General features: G+C 35.6%; 1 protein-coding gene across 1 annotated transcript; it reads left to right on the top strand.

Annotated features, from left to right (window-relative positions):
* The first annotated feature begins 22,188 nt into the window (after positions 1-22,188).
* On the top strand, positions 22,189-23,693 carry LOC142350287 (thioredoxin-related transmembrane protein 2-like). The gene has a single exon (XM_075402082.1). It carries the CDS (start codon positions 22,192-22,194, stop codon positions 22,990-22,992), a length of 801 nt encoding a protein of 266 aa, XP_075258197.1. The 5' UTR covers positions 22,189-22,191; the 3' UTR covers positions 22,993-23,693.
* Positions 23,694-26,065: the final 2,372 nt, after the last annotated feature.

The raw sequence follows: 26,065 nt of genomic DNA, 5'->3' as shown, positions 1-26,065 counted from the left end.
CGTGATAAAAGTAATCAGTGGAGAGAAAGTTAAAAGGCAACAAATTTCTTTTTTAGGAAGGAAACAGAAAATCTAAATTAGATTTAAACAAAATTTAGAACTAAATTAAGTATTTTTTTAATAAGAAGAATTTGAATGTTGGTGCTCGATAACAGGATAAAATGTTGAGGAGTAGTTAGTATAATGTGAGAAACAGTAGCAATGATGTTTTCAGAGAAGTTGGATCAAATGATAATGTCAAAATCAACAACCTCTATATACAGTGTGCTCTGTCCAATCATAGAACAGAAACCCAAAGATGGAATATTTCACGAGAAAAAGTGACGTTTAGCTGGAAATTTCTAGACGAACTGAAATTCAAATCCAAATTTGGGTAAAATTTCCCAACAGGGCAGGAAGTGAAGGATACGTACAAGTTTCCGACTATGCTTTTACCTAAATTGGTTTATTTTAGTTGAAATGAAGTGACATAATTTATCAAAAAAGTCAAGCTTTGATAAATTTTTTCCAATTCGTCAAACTTCAGATCAATCTCGGAAAATTTTCCACTTTCGGAATCAAATTTTTGTATATATGCGCTAGGTAAACGAATTTCGAACCTGATCCGTACTCCCACTGCATTGTAGTCGCTGTAATAATGGAAGTACAAAGCACTCTGTAGTGAAGAGGTTATTGTTATTTGTTCTGGGAGAGGAATAAAGTTTGTTTTTGAAATATTTCTGTACTGTTCCAATATATCGGGGACGGAGTTCAAAATGAACAACAATTCGTATTTGCTTACATGCAATTCTGAGGATAAATCGAAAGACTGTTTCGCAATAAACTCCTCATAGTCAAATTTTTTAATAGAGAACGTTGCATACTCAATTCCTTTACTGAATCGCATTATTCTGTTGGATTTTGTGAAAATGTCCAAAAAATTGTAAAAAAAAGTATGAATCTACATCAATTTCGTCAATTTTGTATGCATCAGGTATACCTTAATTTCTCTTGTAAATCTTCTCCAAAATTTGTAAGTGGTTTTTGATCAACGTGTTTCGCAAAGGAGTAAAATTTCACGTATTAATCTAATAAAATAAAAAAATGTTAAAAGAGAGAACGAGATAAACAAAACGATATCATTAATTTTTACAACAAGTTTCCTAATACTAATATTTGATTGGTTTCTAGTTTGTAATATAATCACGTTAACGTCATTTGTATATAAGTTATCTTCAATTAAAGTAGGAGATTTCTTCTCTATGTTTTAATATTACTGTAAAAACACATTTAGTGTTCTATCGATAAAATTAAAAAATTAGTTCGTTTACACTAGTATTTGTATTCTCTAAGTGAGCAAACATCTGACAGATAAATTTTTTTAAAAAGTCTGTATTGGGATGAATAGCATTGTTTTGTAACAAGAGTAACACAAATCAGCAATATGACAAATAAATATAACTTAAGATTTCCAATTTTCCTCCAAGGAATAAGGTTACACCATTTGGATTCAAATACAATGTAGAATGCAACACTTTGACTGCTTCGTAGGAAGTTCTTGAACTTTCCCATTGCGTAATGTTACTAAAAATAGAAATTATGTCATTTCCTTATATGGAAGTTTTGAGTCATAAAAGTTATTCTAACTAAGAAAATAAAAATTGTATTCATTCTCATGTTGTTATCAGATACAGTTGCTCGGCACTTTACCTGAATTTTTCTTCAATTTGTTTTGGATCACAACAATACAATGCCTTCTCTTGATAGAAATCTACCTGTCAAATGCACAAAGTGCGAGAAATTGGTTGTCAAGCAGCAAATGGCTCGAAGCAAAAAATCGTGTGATAATGGGACTTTAAAAGGTCCCAAGTGTCCACATTTCTATACAAAGAGGAGAGAGGACTTTAACTACTACCTTGCTAAGCATCACGCTCCTAACAAGAGAAGCTTAGTACAGTGTGCACTATATGCTTGGAGGAATTTCCAAGTTTTTATTCTCTTCAACAACATAAGAGACGGATACACGGAACAGCAACCAAAGTTGGAGACAAATCCAGCAGAAGCTTGAAAGAATAGCTTGAATCGGAAGAATTGGATAAGAACAACGAACAGTTACAGCAGGAACTTAGTGCCTGTCAACACTTCTTTGACAATACTTAGATGGAGAATGGGAGACATAGAGTATTCATTTTTAAATTGTCGAAACTTGATCCCAGCGAAATTAATGAAAAACTGAAGGAAGTGTTTGAAAAGCTTAACAGCGCTGCAAAAATAAATTTATCTCTGGGATTTATTTTACGAAATGTGGACACAGACAAAAATCGATACTTTTATGCTCATGAGAACAACACCTTCTTTGAGAAGTCTCATTTACTTTGTTCTAAGGGAGACTTAGTCTCACTTCAGGATAGAGTAGAGAAAATGGATTTGATTGAGATTTGTGCTCAAGAAAGGGCAAACACAAAATGGCGGTATGCAATAACTACGAATGTAACAATTTTCTTTGCTCTTCACAACAAAATCCCAATGGGATGTTTAGATGCTGTTATACATGAACAGTTGTTGAGAAGAAGAGATGTAAATTGTCTTGTTACGAATGGATACGGAGAAACCTACATGGACTACCTTTGCTTGTTAAGAGCTGTGGCTGTTCACTTGTATGGATCAGCTGAGCTGGAAACAAACGCAGCTAAGTTGTTCAGTGACTTTCTCCACGAGTCTGGTCATGACGCAATTAATTTTAGAGGAGTGTCAATGGATCACCTTGTGTTTGTTGAAAACGCTATAAAACTAAGAAAATAAAAATTGTATTCATTCTCATGTTGTTATCAGATACAGTTGCTCGGCACTTTACCTGAATTTTTCTTCAATTTGTTTTGGATCACAACAATACAATGCCTTCTCTTGATAGAAATCTACCTGTCAAATGCACAAAGTGCGAGAAATTGATTGTCAAGCAGCAAATGGCTCGAAACAAAAAATCGTGTGATAATGGGATTTTAAAAGGTCCCAAGTGTCCACATTTCTATACAAAGAGGAGAGAGGACTTGAACTACCACCTTGCTAAGCATCACGCTCCTTAACAAGAGAAGCTTAGTACAGTGTGCACTATATGCTTGGAGGAATTTCCAAGTTTTTATTCTCTTCAACAACATAAGAGACGGATACACGGAACAGCAACCAAAGTTGGAACCAAATCCAGCAAAAGCTTGAAAGAAGTACTAGAATCGGAAGAATTGGATAAGAACAACGAACAGTTACAGCAGGAACTTAGTGCCTGTCAACACTTCTTTGACAATACTTAGATGGAGAATGGGAGACATAGAGTATTCATTTTTAAATTGTCGAAACTTGATCCCAGCGAAATTAATGAAAAACTGAAGGAAGTGTTTGAAAAGCTTAACAGCGCTGCAAAAATAAATTTATCTCTGGGATTTATTTTACGAAATGTGGACACAGACGAAAATCGATACTTTTATGCTCATGAGAACAACACCTTCTTTGAGAAGTCTCATTTACTTTGTTCTGAGGGAGACTTAGTCTCACTTCAGGATAGAGTAGAGAAAATGGATTTGATTGAGATTTGTGCTCAAGAAAGGGCAAACACAAAATGGCGGTATGCAATAACTACGAATGTAACAATTTTCTTTGCTCTTCACAACAAAATCCCAATGGGATGTTTAGATGCTGTTATACATGAACAGTTGTTGAGAAGAAGAGATGTAAATTGTCTTGTTACGAATGGATACGGAGAAACCTACATGGACTACCTTTGCTTGTTAAGAGCTGGGGCTGTTCACTTGTATGGATCAGCTGAGCTGGAAACAAACGCAGCTAAGTTGTTCAGTGACTTTCTCCACGAGTCTGGTCATGACGCAATTAACTTTAGAGGAGTGTCAATGGATCACCTTGTGTTTGTTGAAAACGCTATAAAACACAACATTTTCATTTATGACATTGACATTGAGGACGGGGATTTTGTAGGTGAACTTGCCAGAAGAAGTATTGAGATGTACGAGAACAACATTAATCTACTGCGCTACAACAACCACATTTGCTATGTTGATGATATCAACACGTTTTTCAAACGATTCCGCTGTCCTAATTGTGATACCTTTATTAAGCGTGCTGGTAATTTCCACCGTCACGTGAAATCTTGTAAAGATAGGATACAGCACATTTATCCGAAGAGTGTTTACAATTTGAGAGAAACTTTGTTCGTTAAACTTGACGGTTTTGGAGTTGGATATGAGGAAGAACAAAAACTGTTCAAAAACTTGGCTGTATTTGACTTCGAATCGATCTGCGTTCCATCTAATGAACTAAAAGATACCAATACAACTACTTGGATAGGAAAACTTGAACCAATCTCTGTGTCAATTTCCTCAAGTTTAATACAAGAACCTATTTTCATTTGCAACAAAGACCCCAAGACACTGATTGTATCTTTTATTGAAGCATTAGAAGAACTAGCTGGCAAAAGTAAAGCAGAAATATTGCAAAAATTTTCTTCAATTGAAAATGCAATTAAAATCAGAGTAAATTCTATTTTCGAGAAGCTAAATGGAAGGAAAGATGAGGGTACTCCAATGTTTGAATTTCAATATATCGAAGAAGAAGAAATTGATATGTCGACTCAATTCCTCCAAATTCAGAAAAATCAACTTCTCGACCTACAACAACATTTTGAACGTTTTTTCAGCACTTTAGCTGTATGTGGATTCAACAGCGGGAAATATGATCTGAATCTTAACAAGTCTTATTTACTACCCTACATCATTCACGAGCGAGATACTCAACCAACGGTTATTAAAAAAGCTAATCATTTTGTATCCTTTAAATTTGTTGATTTTCAGTTTCTCGATATTCTAAACTTTCTTGGTGGAGCAACATCACTAGATTCGTTCCTCAAAGCTTACAAGACAAATGAGACCAAAGGATTTTTCCCTTATGAATGGTTCGACTCACCAAACAAATTGGATGTAACTTTCCTTCCCCCTTACGAATGTTTCTTTAGTAAGTTGAGAGATCACAATCCCTTGGAGAAAGAACTTACGGATTTCACAAAATTGTTGAATAGTGGACTTTCCCAACAGGAGGTTCTGAAAAAACTTTGAAAGGTTGAAGGTAGTGCCCCCTTCGGGATTTGACAACTACAATTACTTGGAGAGTGTGTGGGAGCACGAACAAATGACAACTTTTCAAGACTGTGTCAGGTGGTATAATAACAAGGATGTTGTCCCGACACTAGAAGCGATGCAGAAAATGATGGAATTCTATCATAACAAAGGGTTTGATATGTTAAAACTGGGTTGCACACTACCTAATTTAGCAAATATTTGTCTACGCAAATCAACTAATAACAAATTCTATCCTTTCATTGAAGCAGACAAAGATTTACATGATAAAATACGCGAAGATATGACCGGTGGTCCCTCTATTGTGTTTACTAGAAAAGCGATTGTGGATCAAACATATACTCGAAACACAGAAATCAATTAAAAATCAATTGTGGGTATAGACGACAGTCAACTTTACCCCTTCTCAATGTGTCAAGAAATGCCCACTGGGCTCTACACTAGATGGGAGTTTGATTCTGAAGTTTAAAGCGAAGCAAAATAAATCGAGGATATTTGAGAACATGGTTATGTCGTACCTAAAATCTCAGCGTCCTAACTGCATTATTGAGATTTGCTACACAACTGGAACTCAGAAAAAGATTGATTGTTTTAATGTAGACGGATTTTGTGCTCACTGTAAAACTATTTTTGAAGCAATGGGTTGTTACTTTCACTTTTGTTCATGTCAGGAAGCAAGAATAAGTATGTCAGAGGAAGAGACTCAGAGAAGACTCAAGAAACAGGAATACGATGAAATAAGACGAGACTATTTGCGAAACAAAGGATATAAAGTTGTTGAGATATGGGAATGTAACTGGTGGGAATCTCTCAAAGGTGATCAATATGTAAAAATTCACGTGAGAAGCAATTTCCCATTCAAGCTACCTCTGACTCAAGAATCTCGACTTGCTAAGATAAGAGAAGATAAACTGTTCGGTTACGTTCAGTGTGATCTCGAAGTGCCAGATGGGTTGAAATACAAGTTCTCGAACTTTCCCCCAATCTTTAAAAATTTTAATGTTAGTCGAGCAGATATTGGTGATTATATGAGGGATTATACAATTGATAACGATTTACTCAAGCAACCGCAACGCATGTTGATTTCAAGCTTCAAGTTGTAGAATGGAACAGTCATAACACCTTTACTCAACTTTTACCTTAGTCTTGCGCTGAAATGCACCAAAATTTACCGCTTCGTTCAGTACACACCCAAAAAATGCTTCAACAATTTTGTTCAATCAGTTGTTGATGCTAGAAGAGCAGGAGATGCAAATCCTGAATCAAGCGATGTAGCAGAAACAATGAAATTGTTAGGGAATAGTTCCTATGGTTACCAAACCATGGGCAGAAGCAGACATACAGAGAAAAATACCTGAACGATGAAAAGACACACAAAGCTATCAACGGGAAATTGTTTAAGAGACTTAACAGTGTGTCGAAAGAAATATACGAAATTGAACTTGTAAAATCAAAAATTGAGCACCGTGAACCGATAACAGTCGGCTTTTTTATACTTCAGTACGCAAAATTACGTATGCTGGAGCTTTATTACAATTTTTTTGATAAATTTTGCAATGTCGACACATTCGAAGAGTTAGAAGTGGAAACTGACTCCTTATACTTAGCTCTAGCACACGATAATTTGTACGATTCCATTCGTCCATCTAAAAAAGCAGAGTGGGAAGCTCTGAGGGAACACAATTGTGATAATTCTTTCAAAGCTAATGCTGTACAAAATTTCTTCCCCATAACTTGTTGTGATAAACATAAAAAGCACAATAAGCGTGAACCAGGTCTGTTCAAGGAAGAATTAAGATGTACTGAAATGATTTTTCTCTGTAGCAAAACTTATTTTTGCTACGATGCCAAATTGGATAAGTACAATTTCAGAAGCAAAGGACTAAACAAACGAACGTTGGAAGAGACCGGAGATGGACCATTGGGAAAATATCGGCGAGTGATGGAAGAAATCATCAATTTAACATCTACAAATAGAGGATTTCGGACAATCAACCACTGCGTCGTTAACTATGAACAAACAAAGAAAGGACTTTCATCTTTTTATCCTAAACGAAAAGTGTTATCTGATGGAATTCATACTGTACCCCTGAACTTGTAAAATACTAAATTAATTTTCATATTGTGGGCGCTCTCTGTTGTGTTTAAAATTACTTATAATGTACTTGATTAATACCGTGTCTGTCTTTTTGTACCTTCACAATTCAGTCTTTTAAAAGTTTTCAATTTTCTCAATTTTTAGTGGTTATAACTAATCTTAATACATTGCGGCAGCTACGCCTAATCTTAAAACTTTGCCGCGGCTATTACTAATCTTAAAGCATTGCGGCGGCTATACCTAATCTTAATACATTGCGGCGGCTATACCTAATCTTAATAGATTTTGGCGGCTATACCTAATCTTAATACATTGCGGCGGCTATACCTAATCCTAATACATTGCGGCGGCTATACCTAATCTTAATACATTGCGGCGGCTATACCTAATCTTAATACAATGCGGCAGCTATACCTAATCTTAATACATTGCGGCGGCTATACCTAATATTAATACATTGCGGCGGCTATACCTAATCTTAATATATTGCGGCGGCTATACCTAATCTTAATACATTGCGGCGGCTACGCCTAATCTTAAAACTTTGCCGCGGCTATTACTAATCTTAAAGCATTGCGGCGGCTATACCTAATTTTAATACATTGCGGCGGCTATACCTAATCTTAATAGATTTCGGCGGCTATACCTAATCTTAATACATTGCGGCGGCTATACCTAATCCTAATACATTGCGGCGGCTATACCTAATCTTAATACATTGCGGCGGCTATATCTAATCTTAATACATTGCGGCGGCTATACCTAATCTTAATATATTGCGGCGGCTATACCTAATCTTAATACATTGCGGCGGCTATACCTAATCTTAATACATTGCGGCGGCTATACCTAATCTTAAAACATTAATACATACACTACGGTGGTTAAACCAAAAAAATGTTGAAATTTACTGCGAGGGGAATTATCCGTTAATGCGCGCTGCCTGTACAATTCCCGTGCGCGCTGTCTGTACAATTCCCGTGCGCGCTGTCTGTACAATTCCCCGCCTGAACAATTCCCCTGCGCGCTGCCCTAAATGACCTCTAAAATCACGTGACAAGTGAATCCGGAAAACCACCCTGATCTGCTCCTATACTGTAGACCCGCTCAAAAACATTACTCCTATACCCTATCTTTATACATGCGGTCTACACCCCCCCGGGGGAGACTTGCTCACCCTATTACTACTACGAATTTGTTTTGCGGCAAAATGGGGAAAGCATTACAATTGTTCCCAGCACAATGAAGTAATAAGGATCTGTTTTTAATTGCTGCAGACTATTACGATTAACCTCGTCGCTGCGAAGTTTTCATGAAATTCAAAAGTGTTGATGAGGAAAGCAACAAAACACAACAAATAGAATTTATAGTCGAGCCCAAGAAAGAGTTTGAAGACAAATCACATTTATTAACAGCCAGATTGCTGAGTGACATGGTCGAGGATGTCCTATGGGTTCCAGTACTGAACTCCACATTAGAACAAAAAATTTTTCAATAAAGCGAGAATCGCATGTGCGAAAACAATGAAGAGTTTTCCAGAATACAACAAAATAACTCTGACAGTGATACAACATATAGAGATGAATTTGATTTTGAGAAGCATGTGAACGCAAGTTTAATCAGTTTGGCTTGTGAGTGAAAGACAAAAGTGTGGTTACTTTGCCCATTATTTGAAGTAATATTTTCGCGAAAATCAAATCATATGGGATTTTGTGATAGAACTCATCATAAAAAAAAATTAAAAAGCAATGCAGTGCCGTTCCGACGTACATACGGCACCACGAGTTTTGTGAAAAAAAAATGCCATGACAAAAATTGTTGAAGACTTCAAACGAGACAGCTTAGTCGAACCAACACATTCTGGTTGGGCAGCACCACCATTATTTGTATCAAAAAAGATGGAACCTATCGCTTGGTTGTATACTATCGTGGTCTGAACAAACAAATAGCAAAAACATGCAGGCCTTTGCCACGAATAAATGTAGTTATTAATTCATTGGAGGGAAACATGTGCTTCTTGAACATAGATCTCTTGTCGGGATACTTTCAGGTGGCACTTGAGGAAGAGAGTCACAATATAACAGCTTTCATAAAGCCTCTCTTCTATATAAGTTGAAAAAACTTTCTATGTGACTAGCATCTGCACCAGGAGTTTTTCAAAACTTAATAAAGTTAATTTTTGCTAGCCTCTCTTACGAAATGTATCTAGATGACGTTGTGTACGAAATGACGAAATGTACGAAATGACGTTGTTGTTTTCGGAAGAAATTTCGATGAACATCTGAAACGATTAGAACTGGTTTTCCAACGTTTAGCGGAGATTGGATTAAAGATAAAGGGATAAAAATTCAATTTTTTCTCAAAAGCGGGTCAGCTTCTCTGGGCACAATATATCCGAGAGTGGACTCGTGGTCGACCCAGAGAAAATAAGAGCTGTAGAAAGAATGAAAGAACCATCCTCCCTGAATGTTGTCAAGGTCTTTCTAGGCCTTGTAGGCTATTATCGGAAATTTACTCCGGTTTTCGGAAAAACAGCAAAACCTCTTTACAAGTTAGTGATAAGTCAAATAAATTTAAATAAGTCAAAAATCGGTAACCAAGTTTAAGACGAAGAATTTGGAAGCCCCAGTTTTTGAGATATCCAAATGATAGGGATCAGTATTCATTAACTATGGATGCTTACTTGACAGGAATTGGAGCAATTTTTACCCAAAAACAAGGAACGCAGGAAGGAGTTATTCCTTATTCTTGCAAAAATCTGAGTAAAAGTCAGCGAAATTATTCAACAACTAAGCGGGAATTATCTGTAATTGTTCATTTAACGCAACGTTTCGAAAACTTTTTACTTGGTCAGCACTTTTTATTTATAATGGACCACCGGACTCTTGTCTGGGTCTACAATTTAAGGAACCAGACGGTATGAATGCAAGATTGATAGAGAAACTTGGGTTTTTCAACTTTGACATCAATTATAGAGCAGGCAAAAAATCCAACGCGCCAACTGTCTGTCGCGCATAAACTCAGAAGATGATGAACAAACAGCTTTTGTCAACACTATTGCGATGGGCGCCGAGCAAGACAATACCAATTATGGTGGTAGAGGTTGGCAGCTAGATAAACTGCAGGGAGTAAAACTGCACGATTCTTAGCCAAATGACAAGCTACTAAAAGAGGTATGCTCCTGGGTACTAAACAAAAAAGACCGTAACCACGGCAAATGAAAAATGAAGCATCAAAGGACTAATGGGAATACTGGGTTCAGTAAACAAATTTTTGTCTCATAGAATGGATTTTGTATTAAAAACACCCAACAGAATCCAACTCTGAGGCTGTTTACCAAAGGCTTTCACCATGAGAGAGAGTGTCTAACGTGCTTGAGCTGTTGCATGACTCTCCTAGCGCATGTCGCTTTGGGATTGAAAAAAAACAAAACAAAGGTCTTGTGAAAGGTTTTATTGGCCGTGCATGAGAAGGGACGTAAGAAAATGGAGAGAAAACTGTGACGTGTGCCTAAAAAGCAAAGGCACTAAGCAGAAACATCGACATTCAATCACAAAATGGAATTCTACTCAACGATTTTTGCAAAAATCTTTTAATATCAAGGGTGCATTTCTGGATTCGCAGGGAGACAAGTACATTTAGCTAGTTGGTGATCAATTCAGTAAGTGGTTTGAAGCCGTAGCTTTATCCAATCTAGAGGCAAACACCGTGTCGAGAGCGTTTGTTGAACACTGGATAGTGAGATTCGGATGTGCAGTCAACCTACACTTTGACCAAATGTCGATTTTTATGTCAAAATTATTTCGTAGTCTTTGCAGTGAACTAAAAATTCATAGAACATCAACAACTTCGTACCACACACAAGCAAATGCGATGATTGAAAGAAGAAATAGGAGAGATGAATGTTTCTCCAAATACATAGGCCAATATCAACATTAGTGGACCAACTTTCTACCCTTAGCGATGATGGCTTATTGATCATCAATCCAAAGTGTAACAAAATGAAGCACAGCATATATGTCACTGGGTTTTCCACTATCACTACCTATAGACTGCATCTATAGCACACAACATACCGCAATTTATGCAACACCAAGTGACTATGTTTTCACAATGAAACAGAAACTACAGTAAACTCATCAGTTGATACGAAAATTAATGGATGTCGAACAAGAACGCCAGAAGACCTATTATGATTGCAGTAGGTATGAACCGAGCTATAAGATTGGACAAGAAATGTTAATTTTCAACGCAACGGTAAAAAGAGCTGAACAAGAAAAATTACATTTTTCTATAGAGGATCATACACAATTTTTGAAATTATGAACGATTTGAATTTCGAAAAGATTAAAGGTAAATTATGAACGATTTGAATGATCAACAGTTTAAATTATAAACAATTTAAGTTAGAAGGTAAAAAACCGAAGAAAGTTTTTAAAGTCCATTATTCATTATGAACGACTGAAAAACTATAATACACGAGAACAGTCATTGACGCCTTAGCTTCAGGAAAAATGGAAAACAACAGTTAAGGAGCAGAAGAAAATTGATTTGAACTGCTCAAACAATGATATTGTAAATGAAATCGAATCAACCACAGACAATAAAAGTATAATAAACAAAGAAAATCTATCTAAAACTGTGGATGCTAACGATTCACTAAAGGTTACAAATGACACGTCTGAGAATGAAGCTAATGTATCAGAACAAGCAACCCTAAACGACAAGAGAAGGCAAACAAAGTTGGCGCAAAGGAAGAACTTCTTCGAAACCTACAGAGTACATTGGACTAAAAGCACCAGAAATAGAAATTCAAAGAACAGAAAGAAGCCACAGGAATCTTGTGATAAAACGAAAAGTACTGAAAAAATTAACAGTGATCCCAAGGCACCAAAAATGGCAACAAGGTACAGCAGCTGATTAAAATTGGTTCCTTATAAATTAAAGGAAGACTTTACTGAGCAACATGAAGAGTACTTTAGCAGTCAAGAAACGGATGATGATTTATTTCGGGAAAATTCAGAAAAAAATAAAGATATCCGTGTTTCAGGAAAATTCGGAAAAAATTAATGGAATTGAAAAGAAAGGCGAATTTGTACGAAGCATCGTGTGACGGAGTATCACAATCTTTTTATCTGGCATTGCTAGCCATTTTTGCTTCTCCATCAACTTGTATCAAGTTATACGGTTATTGTTTTGACAATATCGTATCAACAAAGATCTGTTTTCCCGATCATAGTACAAAGTGTGATTACAAATTTCGAGTATCAAAAACAATAGAAAAAGAGAGTTTGATATATGCTGAGGTTCAGCCAGAGATAAAAATAGAATCTGCATGTTTGAAACGGCATATACTGTGTCTGCACTTAAAAAAGGTAACGTATTTGTCGATGTCGGTTTTCTCACAGAAAAATCAAGACTACTAAAATCAGTATACCCCATAAATGGGTGAACTTGTAGGAGCTTTTGGCAGAACAAAAGTTTTGTCATTCCAGGTTTTTGGGATAGGACCTTTAAAGTCAGCAGGTCGTTAACTGGAAATAATTTACGACAGGACAGCGAAACCGCTTATGTCGAAGAGCAAAATCAAAGCTTCATGGCAAAAAATGGGAGCAAAGGCGCTATGTATGCGGAGCCTGTAGAGTGGGTTGCACCTACAGGAGAAAAACTTGTTGGAAATTTAGTAACTAATGCAAAAAGTTACATCGGAACAATTTGGGGGAAGCTGTTACAAAGGAACCTATTAAATTTTAAGGAACCCCTAGGTATCTCGAAAACTGTTTTCATTAAAACCAAACATTTTGAAGACGATTTAGTAATTTTTTTTTGAAAAACATGGTGAGGAAACATGTCAAACGAGTAATTATTTTCATAAAAAGGACTATGCAAAAATCTTTCTGAACGACAAGACCACTTTATCAGCGGAAATATTTTACTACAAAGCGAATATGAAGATTTTTCATTAGAAATTTTAGAGGAAAAAGCAATCAGTTTGATTGGACAGCAGGTGAAAAAACCAGAGTCCCAGGTGTTTTTAACTCCGAGGAAAGTCCAGAACTGAAAACTGGTAATTTTAGAAATGGAAATGTTTCTTTCGAGCGTTATTGACACCTTTGATTTTAAATTTCTTAAAGAGAGGGATTTTTTTCAGAAAATTAGAACGCTCCAATGCAAAAATCAACGACTGAAATTCAGACAGTGATTGAAATATCAAAAAACATTGTTAGTTCATCAGCAAAGTTCTTCGAGAAAAGAACTCAAGTTAAAAGAAGAGGATCTGTTTTATATGTTCATAATTATGGCAAGATGGTAGCAACAATAACCAAACTTCTTTTCTGCAGCGAAGAAGTACCTATGTTAATAGAGGGTCAAAACTTTTCTTCTATTGGATATATGGACCCTGTTACAAAAATTTTTACCATAAATATTCAATCCGTACATGCAACCTGCTGTACTCAAATTTTGTCACATTAGAAGACGGCAGTTTTCAACAGAATGGAGAAACGCTGAAGAAATCCAATTACGAGATAATTCAGTGGTTGATGAAAAATAACCTAAAAGTAATTGATGAAAACCTCCTTCGCAGCCTTTACTCTACATCAGACGTAAAACCATTCTCGAACAATTCTAAAACAATGCTTGAACATTTCGCCATAATAGTATAAAAAATATCAGTCGGGAAACATTCCAAGAATCAGATGGAAGAAACAGTCAAAATTTTATACACTGGAACAACCAGTGTCAACAGAAAATTCTTTAAGCAAATGGAAAAACAATTTTTTTTGGAATTGTCAATTCAAAAGCTTATACATTTGTTTAAAAGCGAAGAGCAGTGCTGCGTCGGTCTGAGCAGTCTACCTCATTTTATCAATTTGCAAAAAATTTTCTCATTTGTCCATTTATTTAGGAGTACTTATTAATGGAGCGTACTGGCAACAACTATTGCGGAACCTTGACCCCGTAACGGGAACACGTAGGTATAATCAATTACTCGTATTAATAATTGAACGCCGAGAACAAAAGAAACTGATTGGAGATAAAGAAACCCTAAAAGAATCAATTGCTTACAAAAAGAAGAAAGGGAACGTCTCGAATTCGAGACTAAAAAAGGTAGAAAATTTAGAAAGAAAGAGAGAAAAAAGTTATCTTGAGTTCAAGACCCAAAAGGAGCGAACGTCTCGAGTTCGAGACCAAAAAAATTTTCTTGATATTAAAACCAAAAAAAGAAAAAAAGACACGTCTCGAGCTCGAGACAAAAAAAACTGAAAAATGTCTTTAGTTCAAAAGAAAAAATAAAACGAGAACGTCTCGAGTTCGAGACCAAAAAAATTGTCTGGATTTCAAGACTAAAAAAAGACACCCCTCGAGCCCGAGACAAAAAAAACTTGTCTTGATATTAAGACCAAAAAAAGACACCCCTCGAGCCCGAGACAAAAATAAAAAAAAATGTGTTTAGTTCAAAAGCAAAAAAAGAGAAAGTTTCGAGTTCGAGACCAAACAAAAAATTGTCTTGAGGTCAAGACCAGAAAAACGGGAACGTCTCGAGCTCGAGACAATAGAAAACGAAAAAGCAAACATCTAGTGTTGAAGATTGAAAAGATCGAGAAAATATAGAAACAAAAAGGATTTTTTTTCAATATTGCGGGCAACGAGATTCCACAGATTGGGAAATATGTGTATTAGGTGCCAGAATTATGGAGAGTTATTTCTGAGAATTCCCCGGGAGTGTAGCAAGTGGAATCTTGTCTGTCGCGGACTTGGAAGGTATCTACGCTAGAACTCCTGGCATCCACCAAAATTCGTTCGCATGCTCTGCGAACTGAAGTGGTACTGCAAAATCAGTGCTCGCCTTAAGAGAAAATGGAGGGTACTAATTCTTCACTTCAAAAGGAGCTCGTTGAGCTTCGACAGGAACTTGATAATCATTGCGACAAGACCAAAGAGGCAACTAAAGTAGTATTGAGCACATGGAGCGCCGAATGGGAGGCGTTACGATATAATTCAAAGACAGCAGCAGCCAGAAGTGCTGCAAAGGAGCAATCCATTGAGGAATTGGAGCAAGAGATGGCCGATTTGAAAGTCAAAGCTGCTAAAAAGGGCGAGGCTATCGAAAAAATGGGGATATTGAATGACCAAGTGAAGTCAGAGCTTGACCAGCTGGAACACCACAACCAGTATTTGGCCTACAAATGCCGGAAAAAATTTCTGTCATTAGTTGCCAAAAGGTTACTTTTAGAAACGAAAAGGCCATAACAAAGGCCAAGGAGAAAAGTATATTCGAGATTCGAAACAAAAACATTGTGAACCGGCCTGCAAAGCAATATGAGATTTTGTTTTAAAAAAGGTCTATTTCAAAAGAACAGATCAAGAAACACCACTACAAAAAGAACCTGTTGACGCACCTGTTGACGCAGCTTTAAGATACATCGAAATCTTCAAGACCATCAACCGGGCAAATGAAATTCTGACAAATGATGCGCCGCGAGAAACCTAAAACATATTTGGACTTGAAGAGGAAGTAAAACTTATGAACAATGAAAACTGATAATTATCTTGTCCATATTGAACTACAAACTTTTCGTATAGTAAAACGTTCATATAACAAGATCTGTGAGAAAAAAATTGTTTGATTTTGAGTGATTGGTGCACTCTATTCTTGCTAAGAGGGGGGCAGTGTGGGTGTCACACGTATATTAAAAAAATGTACTAAAAATCTTTCGGTTTCATGGTTAAAGATTTAGTTTAAAACTTGATATACTACCTGATTTATGGCTGACACAAATTTGATGTGTTAGAAAAAAATGATTTGACAAAGCTGTGGTTTCGAGCCGAATCAAAGAAACAGACATGTTTCTGTTGAATTGGTTAATTTACCTCGATGATAGAACTGATGTTGGGTACCAACCAAAGGGAGGGTTGAATTCATTCATTGAACACCAAACTTGCCATCAGAGCTAACCACTCTATTAAATCTTAATTTATTTAAAACAACATTTCTTCACATTGATCTACTTAATAATTTAACTGCCATCTTTGCTTTTTAAACAAGTAACACGCTCAATAAGCCAAATACATAGAGTATTGCGCACGGGCGGCTACCATAGGATTTAACCTTGCTGAATTCCGACAAACTTCTTTTCTAAAGATCTGCACTAAACTAGACAATATTTTAGAACCAGTTTTGATTCGTTCTTACCTAAGTTGTCCGCTATTAACCGTTTTCTAGAGTGCAATTTTCAGTTATTTTTTCTCATTTTGAGATCTTTCCATATGTTATATAAATGTAACTTACAATGCTTATAGAGTTAATTACTTTTGCTGTCGAGTAAAATTTCGGTTAAAAGCGGTGTTCTTGGACATTTTGAGAGTGGTAAGGACTTTGTGGAAGTTTTTTTGATCAAATCTGGAAATTTTTCTATTAAAACGGTTACATGACCTACAAAACAACTACATAACAATTGTTAGGAGTAAGGTGTATTGCTATTTTCCACTACTATCTCGTCACTTTAACAGTAACGAGAGAAAAAAATAACAATCATCTTCCAACTCAAGAACAGTGTTTCACACTAACGGGTCAGATTTTTGAGTTTCATTGGGCGATATCGCATTGTGAAGCAATTCTCTTGTTTTCATCGCAATGAAAATTGAATTAAATCTTTGAGTTGTTTGTATTGCTATTTTGTATATTCTAAACTTATCGGTTTTTGCGATTTCCTATTTTTTTTCCAATTTTGCAAACAGCCATAAAGTTGTGGAACTTTGGAGGATAGATAAAACATTTTTTTTGTTTGGAAACACTTTTAAAATCGTAGTTTTCGATAATCTTCGATTATTGAAAGCTTTTTTCTGCAATTTGATATATTGTAAAAAAGTGAAAAAACAGAATTAAAAATGAAAACTAACCTGCTTCTTTTCAATACGGCCCTTTTGTGAAAAATTATATCCCTCCATGAGCTAGAGTGCTATATCCAAGATGAAATTTTTAATTAGTTGAGCTACAAACTAGATGCAGATTGACATTAGTAGAAATCTCCACTTTTCAGAAATCTCCCCATTTAGGCTGTTTGCTTGCCAGTTTTCTTCTGAATCACGATTTTTACAGTCAAGTTCAAAAAATTCAAATGTGGAATCGCAACTCAAAAACAATACTATCTAGATGTTTTGAGCGCTATTATAGCATCTGATTGTTAAAAAATTTAACGGTTTCCTAAACTGTTTCTACGTAAAAAAGTTTAAAAAATTACACTTGTTGAAACTTTCGTCAAAAATTTGGTATTTTTCTATTACACTTTTATCTCATTTTCCATTTCAATATCTATCTAAACATTTTTCAGGTCTTTTTCATTATTTAATATTTAGCAATTGAAAATGATTAAAATTTCTCTTTTTTTATTTATTTTTTTATTAGCTAATCATCGTTTTGGGTGTGAGAGAAAGTAATTTGCGTATAGGAAGTTCTTAGTTAAGGATACAAAACAACATAATAAAATATCTTCGTCTAATTAGTCAGAAAGACGTTTTTGACCAATTAACTACGAAAATGGCCGTTTTCACAGCAGATCGATTTTTTGCTTCCAATTTTCTTATTCTTTTCCGTATATTGGCCCAGGTAATCTATAATTACAATATTTTGAAAAAACAACTTCATTTCTGGCTTTTTTTCGTTGCGCTTTGTTGTTATTCTGAAGTTCATTGACATTTTCCCATTTTTTAAAAATAAAATCGGGTAGTACAGTTTTGATTTCAGTGCTTTCGGTTAAGTTTATAAGCATTCAAAACTTTTTAGTTAAAGAAGTAAGTGATGACTTGCTTTCTTCGGCTTATTATCAAATTGTGTTTTCCACAACAGATCAATGGAGAAATACACTCGTAAGTCTTTGATAACAGACGATCTTGTCTGGTTTGGTCCGAGATGGTCATACGTTTTTTCGGCACCTTTGACTTCAATTTGGGAACACTTCTGGGTTGAAAGTTCTATTTGGTTTACTGACACCCAGTCCAAACTAAGCCCGGAAGAACCCAAGAAAGCCTACAACTATCATGAAGCAATTCAAATTCTAATTATGAACAACGGAAATTGAAAAAAAGGAAAAGAGGGTTTTTGTTTTTTTTAATATTTTCATACATACACATTTTCTGATATTTTTATACATATTTTTTGAAGTTTTGAATCCCCAAAAACAAACCCCTTTCCGAGAAAGCGATCCACAGCTTCCAGCCTAAGCTGCTAAGGAAAAAATTAGGATTTGTGAACAAAACCGTAAATTTTTTGATAAAAATCCTGAGACGGATAGGGAAACTCTCAGGAAAAATGTTAAAATGGAAATTTTACCACCAATTGTGTACATTATTAGAAAGGAAAAAAACATCACTCCGAAGGGATAGGAAAGACACTTAACAACAAGTTGGCAAAACTGTCCGAGGGACAGGACTAGCCTTTCAGGAATGACTCTCATGATAATGATGTACATTGGACGGTGTTGTGGTAACAAAATGTGTTCAGGACGTCTAATCATTGGATCCAAAGCATTCGCCCGGAAAGATAGTAGATGTAGAATGATTGCTTCGCAAGTTACGAGAGAACAACACCAAGGGTTGAAAAATATATGAAATGAAATTGTCAGCAAAATGTTACGCAAAAATGTGCCTGTGACCATCATAGATAGAAAGGGTAAAAATATTAATGAATTTTGTGGAGGATTAAAAACTAATAGCTGTACCATTTGACAAAGGGTGGTTTTTCGTGTGATGAAAATGACATCATAATCGGATAAACGAAATGAGACCCTTAGCGCCCGTCAGCTTGTGCCTCGTAATACAGGAAATGGCAATCAAATCAAGAACATGCACAACAAACAGATCAACAGAAGTTTGAAACAACTAACAAAACAGGGAATGATGAATGAAAATGTTTACCGGAGGCTAAGGAGGATTGATTAAAATCAGCTAGAGTTTTTTCGACTTGCTAAGGTAAATAATAACGGTATGCTGTTTCGGCCTGTTTTGTCGCTGGTCGCTAGCAGTTACGTCAACATCAATTAGTTCCTGTGTATGTTTTCCAGAAATTGCCAGTTTGAAAATTTGAAACTAACTAAAAAGATATTTGAGCCAGCTGTAGAATCTAACATTTTAGAGGATGTCTATTAATTAGCATCCCTCGAAGATAAATCTTGTACACCTATGCATCAATGGAGGAGGCGATTATTTTGCGCCTAAAGAATTTTATTCCAGTGACGAGGTTCCGTGGTTAGCCATGAAGTACTCTGAGACCAGCTGTAACGAATGTGTCGTAAGTATAATGTTGTAAGTGTAGTGTAGACTTTATGTGTAGAAAATCATTGTAGAAGAAATCAAACTTTAAGGCCACGTATGCTTTTCGTTCAACGTACGTCTGGCGAATTGTAAAATAAATATTTGCAGAAACCCAATTAGGGAGGCAAGAGAGTGCCCCGACATGAAAGGAAAGTGCGTTGATTGTAACCAAAGCTCTGCTTGCCGAGAAAAAGAAGTCGTGGCAGTCTTTTGAAAACTGGTTTCTTAAAAATTTTCAAGGTTTTAATGACGTGAATTATAATAACTTGCAGGCAATTGTATGCCTCTATTACTAAAGGTGCAGAAAAAGGACCAGAATTAAAAGGACACACAGTAAATAAAATTGTTCTAGAGGTATGTGGATGACATAGTGCGCACTGTTAAGATTAATACTCAACAGGATTGGGTATGCAATTTTTCTCCAGAAAAAGTATTAACTCAATCTTGCGATACCCTATTTGAGTGGAGACTTGACCCTCCTAGGTCTGAACATAAATGTAAACAAAGAAAAAAATATTAAGTCATTGGTCCACCCTAAAGTCATCTTTAGATGGAAATCTCAAATTGCGTGTGGTTTATAAGTTTACCTGTAATGAATGGCATTTCATCCATGTTGGCCTAACCAGCCCCCATGTTGGCACTTGCATTTCAGAACATCAAAAGAAGTTCTCCACTGGAACAACACCTCGTTGGGTTGTGGTAAAGCGCATAATTCTGAATAAGACACACAGTGCGTGCCGCAGGCTCGTAAAACTGATGACAATGGAAGCTTTCTACATCATAAAGGTGAAACCCTAACTAAATACCTGCGATGAGTACCGGGGAGGGAAGTAACATTTAATTAAAGATTTTGTTTTAAACAATGGAAAAAATTTGAGTTCCGAATTTCAAAAAATATGGTTCATGTTAGTTCAAAATTTAGCGACCCCCAAATATCGAAGGATGGCAAAGGATGGGATTGAAGGTAAAAGTTGTTTTTCAAGAAATGAGAATACCCGGGAATTCGAAAACTTCGACTAAAGATTATAATATATTGGTGGTATTGAATACATACAGAATAGATCCGATGAACGCAAAGTTTAGAAACGTTTTTAAATCCTTCATTTTTAGTCGACAATTCCTTTTTTTTAATCTTCAGAAATGTAAATTTTAAGTTATAACCACAACAAAAACGTTTGGTTAAATATTTACATTTTCAAAATCGCCTCGTAAATATATGAATTGTTTGGTCTTTATACTTCAGTAGAACAAATTTCTAAAGCCTCTTACTTGTCTATCTATTGGAACACGTTCATGCAGTTTGACCATTTCGCTGCTTAGTTTTTCCTTAAATTTATTTTTAGTTTTCTCTTTTCGGATTTCAATTGGCAAATTATTCCACTTCCTAGAAATATTTCTAATCAGTGATCTGTCACTCCATTTGGATTGGCACTTATTCTTCGGAAAGTACTGGAGAGTTTTGGAGTTATTGGTCAGTTCGTACTTTTCAAAAATCTTGAATGAGGAGCTTCTGGTTTCTCGACTGCTGTCTTTATATTGTGAGAGGAGGTCAAAAAATTTAAGAAGACAAACGTTTTTAATTAAAAGCTCTGCTGGTAAAATTTTGTCTTTCAATAATAGATCTCTTGCGCTGTCAAACTTTTTGCGCAGGTGGCAAACCTTTATTCCCCAATTTATTTGTCTATTAACTCTCTGAAGTGACTTAACCGACAACGATTGAAAAAAAATGGCACTGAAATTGAGATGGGTCAAAACAAGTGATTTAAACAGCCCGATTCTTGCTTTTAATGGTAGAAAATGTCTTACTAAGTAAATTGACCTAATAGCATTTGCCATTTTTGTTAACGTTTTGTTTAGCTGAATATCAAAATTTAGATTGTTATCAATCATTATACCTAAATAACGACAACTTGTTTTTGGCTCTATGAAAATTCCATTATAATGAAATTGTTCAATTTTTTATTCACCATTTTTTGAAAAAATCACAATTTCTGTTTTATCTCTGTTTAAGGTTAGCATATTTTGCCTCCTATAACTGTCAGTATTTTCAAATACACTGTTAATTTCGCATAAAAGATTTTCATCAGATTTGGAATGACAAATAATGCATGTGTCATCTGCAAACTGTAGATGCAGTGTAGTTTGAATTCAACCCTTTGATCCGGCTGCTAGAGACTAACATATTGCTTTAAATTTAAAATGCACTGTTTTTATTGAGTTTTTGTTGTAAATGTGTGTACGATCCTGTTATGTTTAATGGTGGGGCTCGCTGTTCCTTCCATTGGGTAGACCATACCCCATTTTTTAAAATGCTGTCAAGATGTCATAATTATGTGTCAGAAATACTCTGTCGAAACTGCATGTTATGTACATGATCGTAAGTTGTATACATTTTATTGTTATTTATACGAATTATTGTCCTGCTCCTTTTAGTAGAACTATCTGTAGTGGCGGAGAAAGGAGCCAGATATTTTGATGCTTGTCTTGCACTTTTGAATGTAAGACAAGCATCAGTGTTGCTTTATTATGTTTAAAAGCTGAAGTCTTACTTCTTCTGATGCTTGTCTTGCATTATCAATTTTAAAGTAAGCATCAGTATTGCAGCATGGTGTCTAGTTAATAAAAGTAATGATAAAATTTTCATTTTTGTTTTTCAGAGTACAAATGAAATTATTTGGCTCATTGTTGAGTTACTATGTCGGTAACACGTTGTTTTGCACCCTTTACATTGTTATCAAGCTTGTCACTCCACTTTGCCAAGTAGCTCTCAAGCCACATGCAAGTGCTCCCAAGAACCCAGGTCCTCTGGATAATGTATGTGGTACATTGAGTATGGAGGAATATCAAATTTTCATGTTTCTCGGAGTTGTTATTTGTGTTAAAACTCGAAAAGCTGCGAGCTGGCAGGACTTTGCCAGCACTTGCTTTTTGTTCACAAAGGTGGCAAATGCTGGCTTGTTTTATTTCCAAAATGGTTATGCTTGTGTATTTTACATGGTTGCCACCCTCGCCATGTTTTTTCTATTCCCAGAACCAGTTTACAAAGGACCGGAGAATATAACTTATTTTACTTCACAAACAATGGAAGAAGCATTAGAAAACGCCAAGAACAAGAAAACATCATGGCTTATTGAGTTCTACGCAAACTCATCACAACCTTGCATCAAAATGTCACCTCATTTTTCCGAAGTTAGTCACTCGTACTCACTCAAGAATTTGAACTTTGGCAAAATTGACGTTTATAGATACCCGAACGTAGCAGAAAAGTACAACATCAGCAATGGCCTTCTGCGGAGCGACCTGCCAACTATGATATTTTTCCAGAACGGTGAGCCTCTAGCTAGGCGACCAGCTAAGACGTCCAAGGGTACCATTTTAAATGTGCTACCTTCAACGAAAAGTATTGTTTCGAATTTTGATTTGAACAACGTATATGCTCAATGCAAAAAGGCGCTATCAAAATGAAAAATGAAAATTTATCGTTGCATATAACAATAATCTGGCAACCAGTGTGAAATTAATGTGATTTCATCTGGGGAAACACAAGGAATTTTGAAAAGAAAAATTTGGACTAATAATGATGAAAAGAAATAATAATGATGATAACTCAGAATTTAGGGATAAGCTCGCACGGAAGGAATGTTCACGAGTCTCAAATACGCCACAGTTTTTCAGTTTATAATCGTTTCTACAGTTTTGACCGACATGTCAGCCTCTATGAACAGAGGTGTTACATTTTGTTCCAGGTTAGAAGTGCAAAGAGATATAAGACATCTAGTCCAGAAGTTGCTTACTCTGACTGTTTTGTCCGAAATCTTGTTTAGAAATGCTTTATTCCTCTTCATTTCGTTTGTTCTTGCTGTTCGCTGATTTCAGCGTATTCTCCCCACTGATATTGTATCTGCCGTTAATGATATGGATGAAAACCACGTGCATTTTTGGTTGCCTTTTGATCGTTGATGAAAATCCTAGTGAAGAGTTGGTGCGAGGACTGATCACTGAGGCGTCCCACTTCTTACGTCAAGTTCGCAAGAGACTGCGTTCTCTGCTTTTACTCTGTGTTTTAAGTTTTTTGGATTACTCAAGTTTTGGAGTATCTGCATCATTTTTGCGTGTGACTTTGCTGAAGGCCTTTTCAAGAATCAAGGTAGTGTTGCTAGAGTGTTTCATTTTTAATCTAAGCTTCAACATTGATGTCAGATATAGTATCTGATGTGTCGTTGTGGGTTTGTTTCTCACGAATCCACATTTCTCAAGTTAGAAATTATTACCAATTGATGTCTATAGCTATAGATGAAAATAAGAATTTCTTAAGCTTTGAGATCAATATCTCGAGATAAATCAGACTGTATTTGGAGACACGTTGCTGGTCACTGTCGTTGGAGATTAGATATTATTATTACAGGGAAAAATGATTGTTCGCGATTTTGGTGACCAAATTTTTAAGCGTGTATGTCAAGTTTTCGGACATTCTCTGTTGTGGAAAATTTCCTGGGTATTAGAGTTTGTGATGTACCTTTACTCAAGTTTTTGAAGACTTGAATTTATCAAGTGCTTGTTTTTATCAAATCCAAGGGCACTATTTGTTTTTCTACTATAACTAATAATAACTAGGTTCCATTTAAGTCATAAACACAGAGTCATTTAATAGTATCTTATTTTGTCCACCTCAAGACAAATTGTTATTGGCAGTTCACGGAAAGGAGCGAATTGCTGACGAATTGAAAGAAATGAAAATATTGTTAAAGTTCTAGCAACCCTGCACGTACTATTATTAAAAACACCAATCATTTTTATATACGTGAGCTTGACTCGGTTTTATCAAATGGGGGGATACCGGAAAGATCTCTAATCTATTATTATTCAGAACACTTATTTCACTTACTTTGTCTTGTACAAGTTTTTATTCTAGTAAAGAATTGAAGTGAAATAACTGAATTTCAGGCACCGGATTAAAGCTGAGTGACAAATCAGAACAGTGGTATTCAAAAATCATACGTAGTCTTGTTTTTATTTTCTGCATTTCAGGGGTTTGCCTCATGTCTTACCGATAAGCGATGAATTTGACTTGTCTAAAGTACACTGATTTTTGTTAAGAACGACCAACGAACTCTTAGCTATCAAGCAAGAAACCATAGATCAGAGAGGGAAACAGACTAAGCGAAATGACTCATCAGATTTTTGGGTTCATAAGCGATGAATTTGACTTGTCTAAAGTACACTGATTTTATAAAGAACGACCAACGCACTCTTAGCTACGAAGCAAGAAACCATACATCAGAGAGAGCAACAGATTAAGCGAAATGACTCATCAGATTTTTGGGTTGCACGTACAGAGAGAGAACGTATACGTGCGGTAATGACAATATACTGCTGGTGCGTACATTAGATACTTAAACGACGGGGTTAATCGTGGGACCACATATATAACTTGAGAGTTCAACCCCTAATTCTACTCTTGGTATATACTTAAGTATTAAAGAAAGTTTGATTTATTTGCCATTTATTTTTGTCATCATCTGAAAACAAATAACAATATCTTTTTGTTCTAAATCTTTAAGAAATAGAATAAATTCGCCTTGAAATTCGGAATAATATAAGTTAGAGATTTTGTAAACTTTATTGTTAAAATTAATCTCTTAAGATAAGTTTATCCATGCGGATTCAATATGTTCAGAAATTAGACAATAATCTCTAATTCTTTCAATATCAACAGCTATACTGCTGGTCCGTTTATTAGATACTCAAACGACGGGGTTAATCGCGGGACCACATGTATAAACTGAGAGTTCAACTTCTAGTTCTACTCTTGGTTTATAGTTAAGTATTAAAGAAAGTTAAATGCAAATATGAATTAATAGGTTATATTAAACAACATCAAATATGAACCGAGCATTAAGGGATAGAATAGCTAAAGCTATTAAGATAGAGATAGCACTAGTTAGCACAGGTTGACATATTTTAAGTTAACTTAGATAGAATTTAAGAGATGTTAATTTATAACTTAGAGAAGTTAAGCTGAACCTACCTGATTTCCAAAATTGTGCTAAGTTAATATTTTCTGACTTAGAGAGTTTTCAGTTAAGAACTTGTCGCAAAATATTCTAAGTTAAAATCTCTCTCAACTAAGCTGAGATTTAAGCAAGGGAGCAATACGGGAGTATGATTTAAATCAGAAGTTATCGGGGACCAAATTGTGCTGGTGGTTGAGCGTGCAAGCTCCTTTTATACTTGCGGACACGTGGTTCTCTAGTATCCTATTGGATATAGATAGCAGAGTCGACAGTTACCAAGGTTAAATTGGTGTTCTCAAAGTGGCGTGACAATATCACGTCATGGTATTCTCACTTTGAGTTTAGTAATCTTAAAATAGTAGTTTATTCAAAACTACTTAGTAATTTGTTCACACGTTAAAATGGACTTTGTGCTTCACGAACTATAACGTAAATTCTCAAAATAGTACTAAGATTATCGAATAGTGTTACTGAGTGTAGCACACTTCAGTACATCCCATCCCGGTCCATAGGTATTAAATCAA

This window comes from Convolutriloba macropyga, chromosome 1 (assembly GCF_964194025.1).
Source record: "Convolutriloba macropyga chromosome 1, txConMacr16.3, whole genome shotgun sequence".
In the NCBI taxonomy this organism is placed as follows: Eukaryota; Metazoa; Xenacoelomorpha; order Acoela; family Convolutidae; genus Convolutriloba; species Convolutriloba macropyga.
Note: the sequence above shows the minus strand (reverse complement) of the source record. Positions and strands in the feature narration are given on the sequence as shown.

Bases quoted from the DNA above. Each gene is read 5' to 3' on its own strand.
- LOC142350287 (XM_075402082.1), top strand. From the start codon at position 22,192: ATGAAATTATTTGGCTCATTGTTGAGTTACTATGTCGGTAACACGTTG.